The sequence below is a fragment of the Leptonychotes weddellii genome, chromosome 5, assembly GCF_054177405.1.
Source record: "Leptonychotes weddellii isolate Sample4059 chromosome 5, ASM5417740v2, whole genome shotgun sequence".
NCBI classification, from domain to species: Eukaryota; Metazoa; Chordata; class Mammalia; order Carnivora; family Phocidae; genus Leptonychotes; species Leptonychotes weddellii.
In genome coordinates, this window is record NC_138373.1 from 36,798,202 (window position 1) to 36,816,351 (window position 18,150).

Sequence of the window (18,150 nt, forward strand, 5' to 3'; positions counted from 1 at the left end):
CCAAGAGGAGATCTCTTGGGAAATTAGATGGACCCCGGGAACATCTAGACAACAGCCCAAAGCAGCACAGATCCATGCCAGATGCATGGGCCAGAACAGTTTCTGGGGACCCAGGGACGTGACCACAGATGTGCTGGAGCGGTCCTAACACTTTGATACCGGACAGCTACCTTCGGCTAAGTGACTAATCCCCACACAAAGTCTCCTTTCAGGCAAGAAGCCTGGTCACACTTCCCTGGCACAGATGTCGCTGCAAGATGTACTTTTCACGTCAGAATTACAGCAACAGGAAAGTGCAACAGAGGAGACCCGTTCCACAAAACAGCCTGGAAAACAAGCCTGGCTGAAGCTGCCAGGAAGTCCCGCAGGCCTCACCCTCTGAGGAGTCCTGGTAACCAGACACCTCCAGACATGGTTGAAATCAGCTCAAGAATTGGTGAGCTGCCCTCACTGCAGGTGGCAGTGAGAAGAGGCCCCCAGAGACCAGCAGCCTGTTCATGGATGAGTGGCTTGCTCTTAGTGCCCTGGGACACACCCTGCTCCCAGGAAGCCATGCTCAGCCAGGCAAGGTGCAGGTGGGAAGGGAAGGACGTTGATTCTCATCAACACACGGGTGGTGTGGGATGTGAGGTACCTCCTCATGGGAGTGCTGCTCTGGGCCTGTGATGCTGGGGCACTCAGACCTGCCTGGCAGCTGGGCAGCTCCTGGCACGTGGCCTGGTTTTCTCATAGCCCCTCTCCCAATGTCACACCCACAGACCCACAAGGAGCGGAGGCTGGTTCATGCATCTCTTCTATTCATGTGCTAGTCCTCACCCTTAGAAGGCTAGCAAATAACTCAGATTCTGCATGAACCCACTCTCTGAGGGATGGTTTCATTACCACCTGTGGGAACTGAGAATTTCTGATATGAAATCTGGCATTTAATATACGTCATGGCAATGCTCAAATCATTACCTTGCGCTGACCCAATAAAGTTTTGATACAAAAATTTATTAATGATTGTCATATTAACACCTCTTACTTTATGCCTTATGCTTTTGTGCACATGTCTTAATTAGTCACCATAAACGATCCTTTGGAAGTAGGCATTATTTCCCCATTTGGCAAAGAGGGGCCAGGGCTAAGAGTTGTTGAGTCTCCTGCCAGAGTTCACGTAGCTTGTAGGGGGCAGAACCAGGATGTGGATTGGGGCCTCGGACTCTTCATCATCACGAGTCTTTATTGTTGTAGGCAAATAGGATTCCAAACTCATGAGAGAATAGTAAAAATGCCAAAGACCTGTCAGTTTTTCACTGATAGGATTTATAAAATTCTCTCACATTTATTCTCTGATGCAAATGTTAATATACCTGCTCTTCGTCAAGAGTCCTGTTGATTTCTTTCAATGAATGGTTCCTCTTCTCTTCTATGTGAACAAGTAGACTTCAACTATCATGCGTAAAACCAACAACATCACACATGTTGACATTTTATAATATTATCACCATTTTAAAGAATTCTGTGCCCTCCACGTACTGTCTATATATAAGGATTGTGTTTACAGGGCAGTCGGATCCCATCTCATTTGCCCCTCAGAGCCATGTGACTTTGGGAAGAAGCAAGCCTGTAATCTCACGTTAGCACCACATCACAAAGTTGTTGGGAATATCATTGACTAAAAAGTAAAGCACTTGGTAAATGTTAACAACCTGTACAAATCTAAGAGGTTGCTTTGTTATTGCCTAGAGTGAAGACCTAAAGAAAGGACAGTTGTCTGCCTGAAGCCAAGGATTGGTTGGACTTATTGAAATACTGGAATTTTAAAAAGGAGGAACCAGCCACATAAGAGTGAGGGTGGGGCGCCTGGGTGGCTCAGTTGGTTAAGCGACTGCCTTCGGCTCAGGTCATGATCCTGGAGTCCCTGGATTGAGTCCCGCATCGGGCTCCCTGCTCGGCGGGGAGTCTGCTTCTCCCTCTGACCCTCCCCCCCTCATGTGCTCTCTCTCTCATTCTCTCTCTCTCAAATAAATAAATAAAAAATCTTTAAAAAAAAAAAAAAGAGTGAGGGTGATGGGAGAGGTTGAGGGAAGGCACAGGCACCCGGGGGGGGGGGGGTGGCGGAGAGCAAGAGCAAAGCTCTGCAGAGCTGTCCTGTGGTTCAGCAGATGACTGTAGCTGGAGAGTCCTAATTATCCCAGAGGCTTCCTGTCAAAGAGCCACTAAGACATGGGAGGCACACTTATCTAACTAGCTGACTCACTGATGACATAAAGATGGGCCTTATGGTTCGTAATTGAGACTCGTGAATCAAAATTGTTTTCAACATTGGAACATTTGCAAGTTAATGTAAAAATGATAGGACTTATTAAAAGGATCTAAGAAGATGACTGAGAAGCAGAATAAGTAATGGTCCAGAACAGCAATGCTGGGCCAGGCCATCTAGGTTCAAACCCAAGTCTGCCACCAATTGGCTGTTTGACCACAGGCTAGTGAGCAGTCTTGCTGTGCCTTGGTTTCCCCACCCACCTCTTGGGGTTGTAGGAATTAAGTGAGTTAATATGTGGTCAAGTGCTTCGAACAGTGCTTGGCACATGGTCACACCTACATAGGTTTACCGTGACACGTGGTCTTGTGTTACCTGAGGGAGTGGCCATGCTGTTAACAGAAATTATAGTGGTGAGCGTTCAGATGCACCACCCTTATCAACCTGCTCTTCAGTCGGACACCAGAGGGCTTGTCTCCACCTGCCCTCTTGACGCTCCTAATGCACTGTTGCAACGCTCTGCCTTACATCAGGCTTTTTCTTCTCTGCCCCATGTTCTTGGGATTTAGCAAGTCCTTTGGACCATCTCTTGGGTTTGACCTCACATTTGCCCGTGGTGCTGTTTCACTCTTGGAAGCAACGGGTCAGCCCAGCTCTTGGCTCCCAGCCACTCCCCTGTTTCTGGCGGGTGAGGGGTGTCAGGGTGCAGGCTGCCCTCTGGCACAGCACAGGAAGGATGGATCTACTTACAGAGAGAAGATGGTGAGAGTTTCTGATTTGGGGACATGCTGAGTTTGACACATCTGGAATCAGGCAGGTGGGCATTTCACAATTGATTGGAAATGTCAGTCTGGAATTGAGACAGCAGTTGGACTGGAAATGTCTGTGTCATCAGAGGGATCCATGCAAGGCAACAAGCCAAGCTACCCTAAAAGAGAGACTCCAGGGAGGAAGAGCAAGGGGTGGAGGGCAGGCTCCAGGGAGGGCTGGGTGGCAGGGAGTAGGTTAACAAAGAGCAGGGAATCAGAGAGGGTCCCGGGAATGCAGAGGGCGGTTTTCAAGCAGAAGAGAAGGGGGTAAGTGATGACAAGGAATGGTCCGGGGTCGGAGAGGTTGGCAGTTGAGGCTGGGTGGGAGGAGGAGCCCAGCAGGCAGGAATCAGACACCTCCGGAGCCTCTGGGTGGGCGCTGGACCGCAAAGGGCTTGGGGACGCAGGCCTGGGCAGGCCTGGCCGACGGTGGGGAGCAGGAGGGGCGGAGCTTAGAGCTCGCCCTCACACCCCGCCGCCGCCGAGCTCCGCTCCCGCGTTCCTCGCTCATTAAGCGCTCGTCGCCTTCACCAGTCCAGCGTCGGGGTGTGCCGCAGAACACGTAGAACCAGGGCGTCAGTTCTTGGGAAGCCGACGCCAGTGGGCCACGACCCCGGTGCCCCAGTCCCCCGGGCTCCTGAGACACCCCCGAGACCCTCGAGTCCCTCAGGTCCCCGCGATCCCCCAAGTCCCCAAGACCCCCTGAGTCCTCCGGGCCCCCCGAAATCCCCCAAGTTCCTGGGCCCCCCCGAGCGCCCGCAGTCCCCCGGGACCCCAAGCCCCTCAAGCCAGGTCAGCCTGTCCGGACCTGCCCCTCTCTCTCCCCGCCTTCCCCGCGGATCCCAGAGACCTCCTCCGCGGGGGACCTCCGGCCGGACGGGGGCGCCGTGACACACGGAAGCTGTGCCTGCGGATACAGGGAGCACCCGGAAGTGACGCGCCGCCAGCGGAAGTCCCGCCCGCACGTCCGCTGCTCCCGGTCCCTCGTGGCTGATCGCCGGCATGGCGCACTACAATTTCAAGAAGATCACGGTGGTGCCGTCTGCTAAGGTAGGCGGCCGCGAAGCCTTGTCCGCAGTCGCCTCTCCCCTGCCGGGTCACCAGGAAAGCCCGAGCCTGTAATTCTGGGATGGGACAGGGGTCGTCTCCTCCGGCGGGCCCCCCTTCTTAAGCCACGTCGTCCCCAGATCAGGGCCTTCCAGGGTTAGCGGTTCCCCGCCGGACACTGAGGGGCCTTCTTCAGGCGTTAGGGTCCTTCCCTCCGGCGTTGGGGTCCTTCCCTCTGGGTTAGAGACCTTCTGCAGACTTTGGGATCCTCCCCAGAGAGGAGGGGGGGGAGTCGGGAAACTTTATGAAGTAGGTGTTTTTGAAGGAGCCTCTTAAGGATTCATAGAATTTAGTAGATGGAGAGGGGGGTACAGGCCTCCAGGCTTGATGTCTGTGTCCCTTCTGTTACTGACAGTGTTGTGGGCGCCTGTCCGCTTGTCTCTGCACTGGGCAGTTCAAGCAAGAGTTTATATTCTCAGTGACTTTCACATCTTAGGAAATTATAAGCAGTGAATTTTAGTTTTACTTGTTGTTTTATATACTTTCAAAGTCAAAGATATGCAAATTGAAATTGCAGGATTTTTTCTCTTTAATGTTTTTTCTGAGTTATGCTTGAGTTACCTGACTAGTTTCAGAGGGCCCTGGGTGTTTGGAAATTAAGGTAACATCAAGAAAGTGTGGGATAAAATTTATTTTGGTAGCCATTTGCTAATGTTTGTTAAAGGCCAGAAACTATGAACATGATCACAGTTGAATATAAAAGATTGAAGATTAGTTAGAAAAAGTGTTTGTAGTTGAAAACATGTGGTACCTTTGTTAGTCTTTTGAGAGGGTTTCAGATAAGTGGATAAAAAGTAGACATTTTTGGTGTACTGTGTCTTATTTAATTGCAGGACTTTATTGACCTGACATTATCGAAGACTCAACGGAAGACTCCAACAGTTATCCATAAACATTACCAAATTCATCGCATTAGACATTTTTATATGAGGAAAGTCAAATTTACTCAACAGAATTACCACGACAGACTCTCACAGATTCTAACAGATTTCCCCAAATTGGATGTAAGTGACTCGGGGACACAGTAATATAAATGTAAGCCATCAGATAATTGGTATTTCTAGCCAGTTTGTGTACTTACCTGACAAATAAGGAAGGAAACAAAATGATTCACGTGTTAGACTTTGTGAGTTAGTGGCAAAGCTGGGAACAGAGCACAGGTTTTTTGATTCCTTAGTATTCTTCCTTTCCCCCTGCCAAACCCCATATAAGAGGTCCTGGAGCTGTCTCTTCAGGCTTTCTCTGTCACTTCGAGGCTTGAGGTGCCAACCAAGCTCTCTCAAAGCTGTGCACTCTGAATCTGGCAGCTCACCAGCTTACGTGGGCTTCCTCTCCTTCCTCTTTCCAAGGTTCCTTTTCCTGGGGCCTCAAGTTACATCAGTGGCCTGAGGTCCACCACTGTTTGTGATCCTGTCGCTTCATCAGCCAGTGATGGTCAGTGAGAAGAAATTGTGTGGGGGAGCTTTGATTTGTGCATTGAGCCAAAACAGTTGAAATTGTCGCTGACAGCATAGTCGAGTTTGCTGTTGATGAAGCTGTAGAAAGCAAGAGCAGACCCTGCTTACCCCACAGCTGCAAGGTGATTTGAGGTGGTGAAGGATGTGGGGTAGGGGCAGCAGTACAGGGTGAGAACCTAAATTTGCCACTGTCCCAAAACAGTCCGTAAAGCTAGGTTAAGGCAGAGGAGAAAAGTTGGTTTATGTGACAAGAGTTTCTTTCGTATTTAAGGTGACAGTAGTTCGTTTAAACAATTACAGATGTGCTTAAAATAAGTGTAGAGGTTTATGCTAGCAGACAGGTATGCACTTTCCATGTGTCTCCCAGGCATGCTACAGGTGCTAAGTAGAGACTAGTTGAACACATGAACAGTTGCTGGGGAAAGGGTGGGTACCTTAGAAATTACCTGGAAGGAAGCAAAAGAATGAGATTATTGGAAACTGGTGTGATATTTGAAAACACCTGATCTGAGCAAACAGAATGCTGTGAACTAATTAGTACCAGATTTTTGTAGTTCTTTGTAAGAAGTTTTATCTTTCTTCATCCTTAGTATTTTTTTATACAGTAGAAGTTTAAATTTGTGAACATTCTATTCCCCCCCTTTTTTTTTTTTTTGAGGGGTCGGGGAGGGGGAGAGAATCTGAAGCAGGCTCCACACTCAGTGTGGATGTGGGGCTCGATCCCACGACCCTGAGATCATGACCTGAGCTGAAATCAAGTCAGATGCTTAACCGACTGAGCCACCCAGGTGCCCCCTCCCCCCCCCCCGCATTTTTTAAACTAGAGTTAGCTATCTGAGAAGAATTTTAGAGTAGGAGGTTATAGTAGCTGCGTTCGCAGCATGACTGACATGTCTCGAGTTCTGTTCAGGCCCCGGGAGCACAGCAGTCATAGAGGCCCTGTGCTTGTCTAGTGAGGGAAAGACGGTAAGCGTGGAAATCTGCAGTGTGTCAGATGCGTAAGGAGAGCAGGGAGATTGTAGCAGAGGCCTGAGGGCAGTGAGGTAGTGAGCCGTGCAGGGCTTGAGTTCTGTCTTAAGCCTTCCAGGTTGAGCCTGGGACGTGCCGAGCTTTGACTTAGCTTTTAGAGGATGAGCGGCCCGTGGGGTAGGAGGCCACTGGAAGGTTGGTGCACTGGGTTTATTAGCTGGCGGCGGTGAAGAGTTGAGTGCTGGGGAGGAAGAGCTAATGGGTTTGCTCACAGCACAGGTGTGGCCCGAAGCACCTTGGACAGTGGAGTGGCCATCCATCCACACGGGAACGGGGGGAGGTTTGGGGAGGAGGAGGGCGGTTTGTATGTGTTGATCAAAATGTGGGTAAGACGTCACACAGAAGTGCATGTGGTCTGGAACTTTATGAGAGGTCTGGCCTGAAGATGTCTGTGCACTTAGATCCATGCGAGGTCACCCAGGACGTGAGTGTGGAGAGAAGAGTGTTCCTGGGAACCCTAATGTTGAGTGTTGGGTGGGAGCATGAGCCTGCAAGAGCAGAGTCGGTCCCGGAGTCCAGTTGAATAGAAAGCATCAGGAAGCGTGAGTGCCCAGCTGTCTGCTGTGCAGAGCTCTGCAAAGATGAAAGGAATTCGGGGAGGGGCTGATCTGATGAGCTGTTTTGATGGACTGGTGGAGACAATCCTGACTAACTTGGGTGTAAGGGAAGAAAAGAGCCAAGAGGGTAGCAAAGGAGTAGAAGGATTGTGGGTTCAAGGGGGCTTGCAGACTTTTAGATTTGGGGGGGTGGTGACAGCATGTTTGCAGGCCTGGATTCAGGTCTTGAGCAGTGGGGGAGGACTCTTGTGCACAAATGGAGAGTTGGCTGGGTCTGTGGATGGGGTGAAGGGGGCACAATCTTGGGCCCAGGCCAGGTGGGCAGACAGAAGTGACCCCTGAGCTCACTTAGATGTTTTCTCAGAGCTAAGCAGTCATCAGTCAGGAGAGAGGGCTGGGGAGAAGATGCTGGGGGTTTGAGGAGAGAGGAAAGGTGGGATGTATTTCCCTAGGAAATTATTCTGCAAGTATTGTTGACACATTGGGATGAGAAATCTGTGCCAAAAGACCAATTTGTTTCTGTTTTAGGATATCCATCCATTTTATGCTGATTTGATGAACATTCTCTATGACAAGGATCATTACAAGTTGGCTCTAGGACAAATAAATATTGCCAAAAATTTGGTGGACAAGTAAGGTATTTTCTTAATACAGTATCTTTCAAATTATTGTCCAGAGTGAAAAACATGTCATATATTTGTTTTTATTTAAGTGTGGCTAAAGATTACGTGCGGCTCATGAAGTACGGAGACTCTCTGTACCGCTGCAAGCAGCTGAAACGCGCGGCCCTCGGGCGGATGTGCACGATCATCAGGAGACAGAAGCAGAGTTTGGAATATTTGGAGCAAGGTACCTGTGATACATAAGCAAGAACACTGTTTAGTGTGCTGTTATGCTACTTGATTCTTGTCAAGAACGCATTTTTGGAATATTTGTTTTATTTTAGACCTAACAGGGTCAAATTACTTTTCCCCACCTAGCCCATGAGAATTTCTGACAGGCTAGTTACTATTGAAAAAGCAGCTAGCAGTTAAAATGCTTATAAATTATTAGTACTATTAAGAGAATTTGTTTTTCATATTTCATACATAAGGCACATACATTATAAGTCACAGGAAAAATACCAAGGAAATATGTAAAAAATAAAATGACCCATAGTTTTAACCTATTGACATAAATTTAAAAAAAAATTTTTTTTTTTTTTTTTGCAAAAAATCGCAATATGGGGCGCCTGGGTGGCTCAGTCAGTTAAGCGTCTGACTTTTGGTTTCAGCTCAGGTCATGACTCAGGGTTGTGGGATCAAGCCCCTGTTGGTCTCTGTGCTCAGTGGGGAGTCTGCTTGAGATTCTTTCCCTCTGCCCTTCCCAGTCCAGTGTATGCATGTATATTGTCTCAAATAAATAAATCTTTAAAAAAGAGAAGCTTTGCAGTATGTGTTAGCATGAAATTGCTACTTCAGTTTCATTACATGATTGTTTTATTTTTAAGAGGACAGTCCTGAATTAGTGTAGTATCTCTAATGAAACAGTTACATGCCTTTTTATGTATATTTTTATGCTACAGATGTTTTTAAGTCATTGTGTTTTGTTCTTCCCCCGCCCCCCATCTTGCAAATAATTTGTAACAAGTTGTCGGACTTGACTGTTCTGACAGTGCTTCCAAGGATCTGTTTTGTCTGATCTTTTTTTTTTTAAGATTTATTTATTTAGGGGCACCTGGGTGGCTCAGTCGTTAAGCGTCTGCCTTCGGCTCAGCTCATGATCCCAGGGTTCTGGGATCGAGCCCCGCATTGGGCTCCCTGCTCCGCGGGGAGCCTGCTTCTCCCTGATGTTTGTTAAAAACAAACCAAAAAAGATTTATTTATTTATTTATTTGACAGAGACACAGCAGGAGAGGGAACACAAGCAGGGGGAGTAGGAGAGGGAGGAGAAGCAGGTCCCCCGCTGAGCAGGGGGGCCAAGTTTGACTTTCTCCGTTGTTCTTATGAAATAAAGCATATGTAATGTGAACTTCTCACAGTGCGGCAGCATCTGTCCCGTCTGCCAACTATTGACCCGAATACGAGGACCCTGCTCCTATGTGGATACCCGAATGTTGGCAAGTCCAGCTTCATCAATAAGGTTAGTTTGGGGATGCCTGGGTGGCTCAGTCAGTGAAGTGTTTGCCTCGGCTCAGGTCATGATCCCAGGGGCCTGGGATTGAGTCTCACGTTGGGCTCCCTGCTCAGCGGGGACCCTGCTTCTCCCTCTCTGCCTCTCCCCCTACTTGTGTGTGTGCTCCCTCCCTCCCTCTCTCTCTCTCTCAAATACATAAATAAAATTTAAAAAAATAAATAAGGTTAGGGATGCCTTGGTGGCTCAGTTGGTTAAGCGTCTGCCTTCGGCTCAGGTCATGATCTCAGGGTCCAGGGTCGAGCCCCACATTGGGCTCCCTGCTCCGTGGGGAGCCTCCTTCTCCCTCTGCCTCTGTGCTCTCTCTCTCTCAAATAAATAAATAAAATCTAAAAAAAAAATGAGAAATAAGGTTAGTCTGTGTCTGGCATTAACAAGTGACCAAGGACCTGAGGCCCAAGGGCTGCTGTGTCCTGTCCCTGTGGGTTGGAGGACGGCCGGCCAGTGAGTCCTTGAGTCAGTACTGCCCCTTGCTGTGCACAGCCCTTTACTCGAGGGGAGGATTGTGTCTGTCTGAATCCACATTTATATTGCTGTTACGGAAAACATTGTGTGTTCTGGTATGTGTTCCGTAAGCTTGTTTGGGATTCGAGACATTCCAGTTGGGGTTTGTTACGTGGAGAGCCTAGGCTGGGAGCGGGAGCGCCAGGAGAGCTGGTGCCGACTGACAGGCGGCACTTGCTGAATTGGACTTCGTGAGGTATTTCGTGGGTGTCACCTTGCTTGATGGGACACTTCTCATGTAAAGTATTTGGTCCACGTTGTGGGGAGTGGCTGAATTGCTCTTTACTTGAGTGAGTTTATTAATTGGGACTTGAGGACACTTTATTTAGTAACTTGGTCCTTCAAGACAACTTAGCTGAGCTTCAGGGACCTGAACAGAGTAGAAAAAGCATTTAAGGGGCGCCGAAGTGGCTCAGTCGGTTAAGGGTCTGACTCTTGATTTCTGCTCAGGTCATGATCTCAGGGTCATGAGATTGAGCCCTGTGCGCATCAGGCTCCTGCTCACTGTGGGGTCTGCTTGAGATTCTCTTTCTCTCCCTCCACCCCTCCCACTTGTGCTCTTGGGTGCACACTCTATTTCTAAAATAAATAAATCTTTAAAGGAAAATAAAAGGTTGGTTCATAAATAAATAATGTAAAATGTCAGTTCACAACCAGCAGGAGCTCAGGTGCCAAACAACAGCAGTTACGTATGTGTGAATGTTGCTGCCAGGAACACTTCCACTTTGACCCTATTTGCAGGTCTTTATTTTGTCCCCAAGTTGTGCTGACATGATAGGCTGAAGCTTTGCGGTGTCCGAGCTCACGGCTCGAACGCTTGCGAGCCAGTGGCCACTTAATCCCTTACAATGAAATAGTAAACAGTTGAGGTCCTCGGTTGCACTGACCGCATGTCGAGAGTTGGCGGACGTGTAGCTGGTGGGCCCCATATCAGCCGTGCAGGTACAGAGTGTTTCTGTCTGCACAGCAAGTTTGTTGGGGCCGGGGTGGATCAAAGCAGAAGCTGACGGACACTCTCCAAGTACGGGCCCCCCACCTCCCTAGTATCTGATGGGGACTGTCACTGCCCTGGCCTGGTGGCGGGAGGAAGTGGATGGAGTCCGTCCATCAGAGAGCAGCAGCTTCGGTCCTCAGCAACGTAATCATGCCAGGTCTCTCTCCTTGTTTGGTCTTGTTTTGTTTTAATGCCAAAATCATTCATCTCTATAACCCATAGGTGCCACACAGACCTCTGAGAGGAAATAAGGTAAGGAGATTGTGTAACTGTTGGTGTTATGATTGTTTTGTTTTAGGTGACGAGAGCCGATGTGGATGTCCAGCCCTATGCGTTTACGACCAAGTCTCTGTTTGTGGGGCACATGGATTATAAGTATCTGCGTTGGCAGGTGAGCGCTCCCACCTTTAAACATAGAGCTCTTGTTAACGGGGTTTGATTTTGGGGATCCCTAAAGAACTAGAGTGTCTCCCTAATTCCCAGTGGGCTTAGGGAAAGACTCGGAGGAGGTGGGAGAGATTCTCAAGGTCACCAGGAACACCCCTGCAGAGAAAACTCCCCTGAGCTCCCCGGCTGCCCTCAGGGCAGTTCTCGGGAGGCAGGGGGTGGCCTGTGTTATGTTAACAGTGGTACTTCCGAAGAAACAAGTCTCCTTGTTGTCGTTGCTGACCCTGTCATTATAAATGACATTTATTAGCCATTTAAAAGCATGGAGCAGTTTCCACAGTAGAATTTCATTTCATAAACGATGAGGTTGTTCCTAACACATGGGAGAGTTTCCCAGTTGCTCTTCTGTTCTGCTCTGTCAGGGCCCCTGGCTGGCTCAGAGCGCGTGGCTCTTGATGTCTGGCTCAGGAGCTCAAGCACCGTGTTTGGCATAGTTTGGCATATATCAAAAAGGGAAAAAGAGGAGTCCTTTTCTCCAGGTCATTGGCTAGTTCTTTTTTTTTTTTTTTTTTAAGATTTTATTTATTTATTAGTGAGAGAGAATGAGAGACAGAGAGCACAAGACGGAGGAGGGTCAGAGGGAGAAGCAGACTCCCCGCCGAGCAGGGAGCCCGATGCGGGACTCGATCCCGGGACTCCAGGATCATGACCTGAGCCGAAGGCAGTCGCTTAACCAACTGAGCCACCCAGGCGCCCTCTTTTTTTTTTTTTTTTAAAGATTTTATTTATTTATTTGAGACAGAAAGAGAGAGAGCACATGAGGGGGGAGGGTCAGAGGGAGAAGCAGGCTCCTTGCTGAGCAGGGAGCCCGATGCGGGACTCGATCCCGGGACTCCAGGATCATGACCTGAGCCGAAGGCAGTCGCTCAACCAACTGAGCCACCCAGGCGCCCCATTGGCTAGTTCTTCAGTGAGCTCTGCGGGGTCCACTCATCCCCCCTTTTGTCTTCATATTTAAAGCTTATCTGATTATGGTCAGTTGGGAGATCTACGTTTTATGTACTGGTTCTCTGAGGGCTGGTGTGGGCGTTGATGTGCTGGACAGGAGGTTTGTGGGTGTGTATGCTCTCGAGTAACACGTCTGACCGTTAGGTTGTAGATACTCCGGGGATTTTGGACCACCCTTTGGAGGATCGGAACACCATTGAGATGCAGGCCATCACAGCCCTGGCTCACCTGCGCGCTGCGGTTCTGTACGTGATGGACCTGTCTGAGCAGTGTGGGCACGGGCTGAAGGAGCAGCTAGAGCTCTTCCAGAACATCAAACCTCTCTTTATCAACAAGGTACAGGTGGGAGCGAGGACTTTCTGTTTATAACTTGCACTGTGAGGATGATTATTTCATTACTTGTTTTCCCTGTTGCAGCCTCTTATAGTTGTAGCAAACAAATGCGATGTGAAGAGGATAGCTGAACTTTCTGAGGAAGATCAGGTAAATCACCTTAATGTTTTGGGTATTTCTTAGCTAATTCCAAATCTTATTTCAGACCACCAGGGGTTAGAAGGAATTTTAGCAATACTAGCCCGTGTTTTTATTCTACAGTTGAGGTAGTATCCTCACTGGTTTATTGGTGGCAGACTAAACCTGGCCTTCCCTGAGCTCTGCTCTGCCTTCGAGGCTGTGGGAATACCCGTGCGTTCAGCAGGATGGCACAGTTAACCCATGGAAGGTCTTAACCTTGGTGCCTTAGGGCACACACAGCACCTTGACACAGGCCTTGCCTCTTCGGGCCTCGAGCCCCGGTGCACTGAGCAGCACCTGCAGAGTAGGGCTGTAGGTAGGAGGGTTCCGTGGGTGTCATGTACCTGCTGCACAGACTTGTGGGAAAATGAGTTTGGGAAGTGAGGTGAGTGAGTGAGTGAAGTAGGAGGAGCATCTGTAAACTTGCCAGGACAGGGAGTATAGAGTGTTCGCTGTATTTTCTAGAGGCAGGTTGGGTGGTTAGCCCTCCCTCTCCACACAGCTCACCCTGCAGCCCTGGAGAAGGTTTACACTGGCGCAGAGGTTCTCAGACTCTTGGGCACACCCAGGCCCGCAGGGTCAGAGCCTGGGAGGCACCCCCCGGGGTGGGTCACCCTGGAGCTTGGAGAAGCAGGCACTAGAATAACCTCACTGTGGCCCCATCTCCTGGAGTGCGTGTCACTGACCAGCTCAACATGGAGGGTCTCCAGGGGGTGGCGTGCCGTCCCTTCCCAGCGCCTCTGTCTTGTACTAGTTGGACATGTCATACTTGCGAAGAGGGAGGGCTTTTTAAACAGCCGTGCTGGATATCGGGCACCACAGCATGTTCATTCAGTTACTAACTAGGTACGCACGGACATTAGAGAATTCGCTTGGGTTGGAGAGGACCCAGGTCCCTACTAAGTGATCCTGGTTTTTAGGTGCTTGCGCTGAAAGGGGAGACGAAGGTTAAGCTGCGAAGCCCGGAGGTTAGGCTGAGCCAGCTGCTCAGGCTTCGAGGTCAGGCTTGCCCAGGCCCCGCCATCCCGCCATGTGCCCGCAGTGACGAGGGTGTGGTCTCCGTTCTGCCGTCACTGGTGCTAACAGTTGCAGCCCTGGGTGGTTCGTCAGCAGCCTCGACAGGCAGATTGAACGAAATTGGAAGGCACGTGGGCAGCGGATGCCATCGCGATGGTGCTGCCGGGTTAACCCAATGGCGTGGCCGTGTGCCCGAGGCTCTGGCTTGTTGCCTGTCTCATGTGCGATGAACGGGGTCACTGTGAGCTCAGAGGCTAGTCAGACCACGGTGTCCCCAAGACCACTGCTCTTTGCGGGGGAGGGGGCAGTCTCCCTGGTAAGTGGGACCCCGAAGTGATTGTGCTGGCCTTGTTTGTGACAAGCTTTCCTGTCACAGGGTTGACGTCTGTGTCTGGACGAGGGGGCGCTGGGGATGAGGTGCACAAGCGAAGCCCCTCGTTCCAAATCGGAGTGATTTATATGTTTCTGTGTTGTTTTGTAAGGAATTCTCTTAGGTTGTAGAGGCCAAATGTTTTCTTTAAAAATAGCGTTGAGGGCGCCTGGGTGGCTCAGTCGTTAAGCGTCTGCCTTCGGCTCAGGTCATGATCCCAGAGTCCTGGGATCGAGTCCCACATCGGGCTCCCTGCTTGGCGGGAAGCCTGCTTCTCCCTCTCCCACTCCCCCTGCTTGTGTTCCTGCTCTCGCTATCTCTCTCTCTGTCAAATAAATAAATAAAAAATCTTTAAAAAAAAAAAAAAAGAAGAGAAAAATAGCGTTGAAAATATACTAAAAAAAAATTCTGTAGCTTGATGTTGCTGGGTTTCTTTTTAGAAGATGACGTCTTACAGAAGAATGTTCCAGGGAGCCTCTGGTTTGCTTCTGTAGTCTGGTTTGATCTTCCCGGTAATGGGTATTTTCTTAATCGCAGAAGAATGTAGGGAGAGATCAGCATTTGGGGGAAATGTCCTTTAGAAGAATTTAGAAACGAACCATGGACATGCTAACTAGCATTTATGGTCCTCGTATGAAGAACAGTAAGACTTGTTCGTGGGGAGGTGGAAATAAATAATGGCTCTTTCGTTTTTCTTTTGTCTTCCCAGAAAATATTTGCAGATTTGCAGGCTGCAGGATTTCCTGTGGTTGAGACTAGCACCCTGACAGAGGAAGGGGTTATTCAAGTGAAAACAGAGGTCAGTGCTTCATCCATCCCTTTATCGCCTTTGTGGTCAGAGGAGTCCATTGTGGGGAAGGAAGCATTCTCTGCAGGTGTTGTGGGCAGGGAGCCGTCGAGGCGGCCAGGCGGGAGAGCGTGTGCACAGCACTGAGCCTGGTCCCCACCCGCCCAGTTGAATGTGGGGCTTGAGGGGACACTCTGACTCCCGCACGGGTGGCTTCGCTTCGTCCACCGCCTGCTGTCCATCCTGACCTGTCAGGATGGCTGTGGGAGCTGTACTGTCACGAACTTGTGTAGAAGTCGAAGGAGCAAAGGGAGCATGGAGAGAGACCTTTCCTTTAGGTTTCACATGTGATTCTGATCGCTTACGTTGTTATTTTTATGTGAAATAGAAAGAAAGGCGGGTTTGATGCTGTGGTTGACTCGGCTCTGCTGCTCCAGTCAGAGTCCGAGGGGGGTTATGGACCTGGCTGGGGGCACAGCATGAGGGCTGCTCGTGGTGGGGGGCAGGCCTGGAAGGGCCATGGAGTGTTGCCTCGGGGTGCTGCCCCAGCCTGGGCTGGCCTGGGAAGGGGGCCTGTTCCCCCCTGAACGTGCAGTCTGCCCCGAGGGGTTACATGGACGTCGGGGTGATCCCCAGGACAGCACCAGCCACTGTGACTCCTGAGGAAAAGCATGTAGCGGGGTCCAAAGCTTTGGAACACAGTTTGCTGGTGAGCGGGGGGCTCTGGTTCCTGTCCCACACCCCCGCCTCCAGACCAGAAGGCGGGATGCCTTGTGAGTCTGGCCCTGTTTCCTCACCTCAGGCTTGTGACAGGCTTCTGGCTCATCGAGTTGAAACCAAAATGAAAGGAAATAAAGTGAACGAGGTGCTCAACAGGCTGCATCTGGCCGTGCCGAACAAGAGAGACGACAAGGTGAGGTTGGCCTTCCCAAGAGCCTGCGAGCCGGCACCTGCCTCACTCGGGGCTCACAGGTGCTGTGCACACTCACGCGGAGTAAAAATGACGTGTGTCCTGACGTACACAAGTGCAGAGGTAGCGTCTGCTGCTCACTCCACCAGAGGCGCTTAGTAATGTCTTTCTGGTGTGTAAGCATATTTTATAGAGTCAACATTCCTTAAAATTTTTTCTGTGCTGGGGCACCTGGGTGGCGCGGTCAGTTAAGCATCTAACCCTTGGTTTCAGCTCAGGTTCTGATCCTCAGGGTCATGGGATCGAGCCCCGGGGCCGGGCGGGGTGGTGGTCAGCACTCAGCGGGGTTCTGAGATTCTCTCTTCTTCTGCCTGTTCTTCCCACTTGTGCTCTCTCTCTAAAGTAAATCAGTCTTTAAGAAAAAGTTTTTGTTGTTGGTTTTCTTGCTGTTACAGTGCTTAGTTACACATCTTTATCCATAAGTCTTTGTTTTTAGTTGCAGATGTATACATAGAATGAATTTTACGGTAGGGAGTTGAGAAGGTCAGCATCCTCCAGACACCCTTCCTGGGTCATGCTGTGTGTTTCCCAGATCTTTGATGCTGAGTGTCCCACTGCTGGAATTTCCTTCATGAATAGCCCATGCGAGCATTTTTTTATTCTTTTTTTTTTTTTTAAAGATTTTATTTATTTATTTGTTAGAAAGAGAGAGCGTGGGCGAGAGAGAGTGAGCGAGAGTACAAGCAGGGGTAGCTGCAGGCAGAGGGAGAAGCAGGCTCCCTGCTGAGCAAGGAGCCCGATGCGGGACTTGATCCCAGAGCACTGGGATCATGACCTGAACTGAAGGCAGCCGCTTAACTGACTGAGCCACCCAGGCGTCCCAGCATTTTTTTATTCTTAAAGATTTTATTTTTATGTAATCTGTACACATGGGGCTTGAACTCAGAATCCTGAGATCAAGAGTTGGCATGCTGCACCAACTGAGCCGGCCGGGTGCCCTTTCAGACAAGCTTTTTTCATGAGCTTATTGGCCTGTTCTTTAGGTGATTTATCTTTTATTCATTTAATGTATAGTTTTTTTGTAAAGGAAATCAGACTCTCATATGTTCTGTAGGATTTTTTGTTTTTATTTTTAAAGATTTTATTTATTTATCTGACAGAGAGGGAACACAAGCAGGGGGAGTGGGAGAGGGAGAAGCAGGCTTCCCGCAGAGCAGGAGCCTGATGTGGGGCTCCATCCCAGGACCCTGGTATCATGACCTGAGCCGAAGGCAGACGCTTAACAACTGAGCCACCCAGGCATCCCGGGGTTTTTTTGTTGTTGTTGTTGCTGTTTTAGTTCTTTGGTTGGCTTTTTGACTTGGGTTTCCTTTTTCAGTCTCAGATTACACGTTTTTAATATGCTATTTAATACTTAATTTTTTAAATATATGTTATTAGCTAATATTGATATTTTTTTGCGGCTGTTGGTTATGCACAGAAAGGCCTACCATTCATTTCAAAAATATTCTTTTTTTTTTTTTTTTTAAAGATTTTATTTATTTTTTGACAGACACAGCGAGAGAGGGAACACAAGCAGGGGGAGTGGGAGAGGGAGAAGCAGGCTTCCCACAGAGCAGGGAGCCTGATGCGGGGCTCGATCCCAGGACCCTGGGATCATGACCTGAGCCGAAGGCAGATGCTTAACGACTGAGCCACCCAGGCACCCCCAAAAATATTCTTTAAAAGTATTTTTTCTATATTTGAATGGTTTCATTTTTTTAATTTTACCTGTTTTGAACATAAGTTTTTGCTCAGTCTTGCATTTGTTTTGTTCTTGGGAAGCAGGCAGCTACCCAGGTATGTTGTCATTTATCTCAAAACTGATGATCGAATCCTGTATCTTTCCATTAAATTCTCCTGTGTGTTGGGTTTCTGTCTAGATTGCTTTCGTCTGCTTTGTTTCTTCTGTGTTGCTCTTTTGTTTGTAATTTTTCTCGAGAATCTTGGTGTTTATTTTTTCTAAATAAACCTTGGAGGGGCACCTGGGTGGCTCAGTTGGATAAGCGTCTACCTTCAGCTCAGGTCATGATCTTGGAGTCCCAGGATCGAGTCCCACGTCGGGCTCCCTGCTCAGCGGGGAGTCTGCTTCTCCCTCTCCCTCTGCCTGCCACTCTCCCCCCTGCTTGTGCTCTCTCTTTCTCTCTCTTAAATAAATAAAATCTTTAGAAAAAAAATAGAAATAAACTTTGGATCAGCTATGGAGTCTTTCTGTTTCCTTGCCCAGCTGGCCCTGCACCCCCAC

The 18,150-nt window shown here is 49.2% G+C and overlaps 1 protein-coding gene across 1 annotated transcript in view; it reads left to right on the plus strand.

Moving 5' to 3' along the window:
* Nucleotides 1–3,951: 3,951 nt before the first annotated feature.
* The window catches only part of GTPBP4 (GTP binding protein 4), a 21,616-nt gene continuing 7,417 nt past the window's right edge, over nucleotides 3,952–18,150 (plus strand). The window contains exons 1-10 of the mRNA XM_081820502.1: nucleotides 3,952–4,104; nucleotides 4,995–5,165; nucleotides 7,733–7,836; nucleotides 7,917–8,053; nucleotides 9,225–9,325; nucleotides 11,173–11,265; nucleotides 12,414–12,605; nucleotides 12,687–12,752; nucleotides 14,879–14,968; nucleotides 15,759–15,869. Coding sequence (XP_081676628.1) covers nucleotides 4,057–4,104; nucleotides 4,995–5,165; nucleotides 7,733–7,836; nucleotides 7,917–8,053; nucleotides 9,225–9,325; nucleotides 11,173–11,265; nucleotides 12,414–12,605; nucleotides 12,687–12,752; nucleotides 14,879–14,968; nucleotides 15,759–15,869 — 1,113 coding nt within the window. The 5' untranslated portion in view covers nucleotides 3,952–4,056. The remainder of the gene's footprint in view (nucleotides 4,105–4,994; nucleotides 5,166–7,732; nucleotides 7,837–7,916; nucleotides 8,054–9,224; nucleotides 9,326–11,172; nucleotides 11,266–12,413; nucleotides 12,606–12,686; nucleotides 12,753–14,878; nucleotides 14,969–15,758; nucleotides 15,870–18,150) is intronic.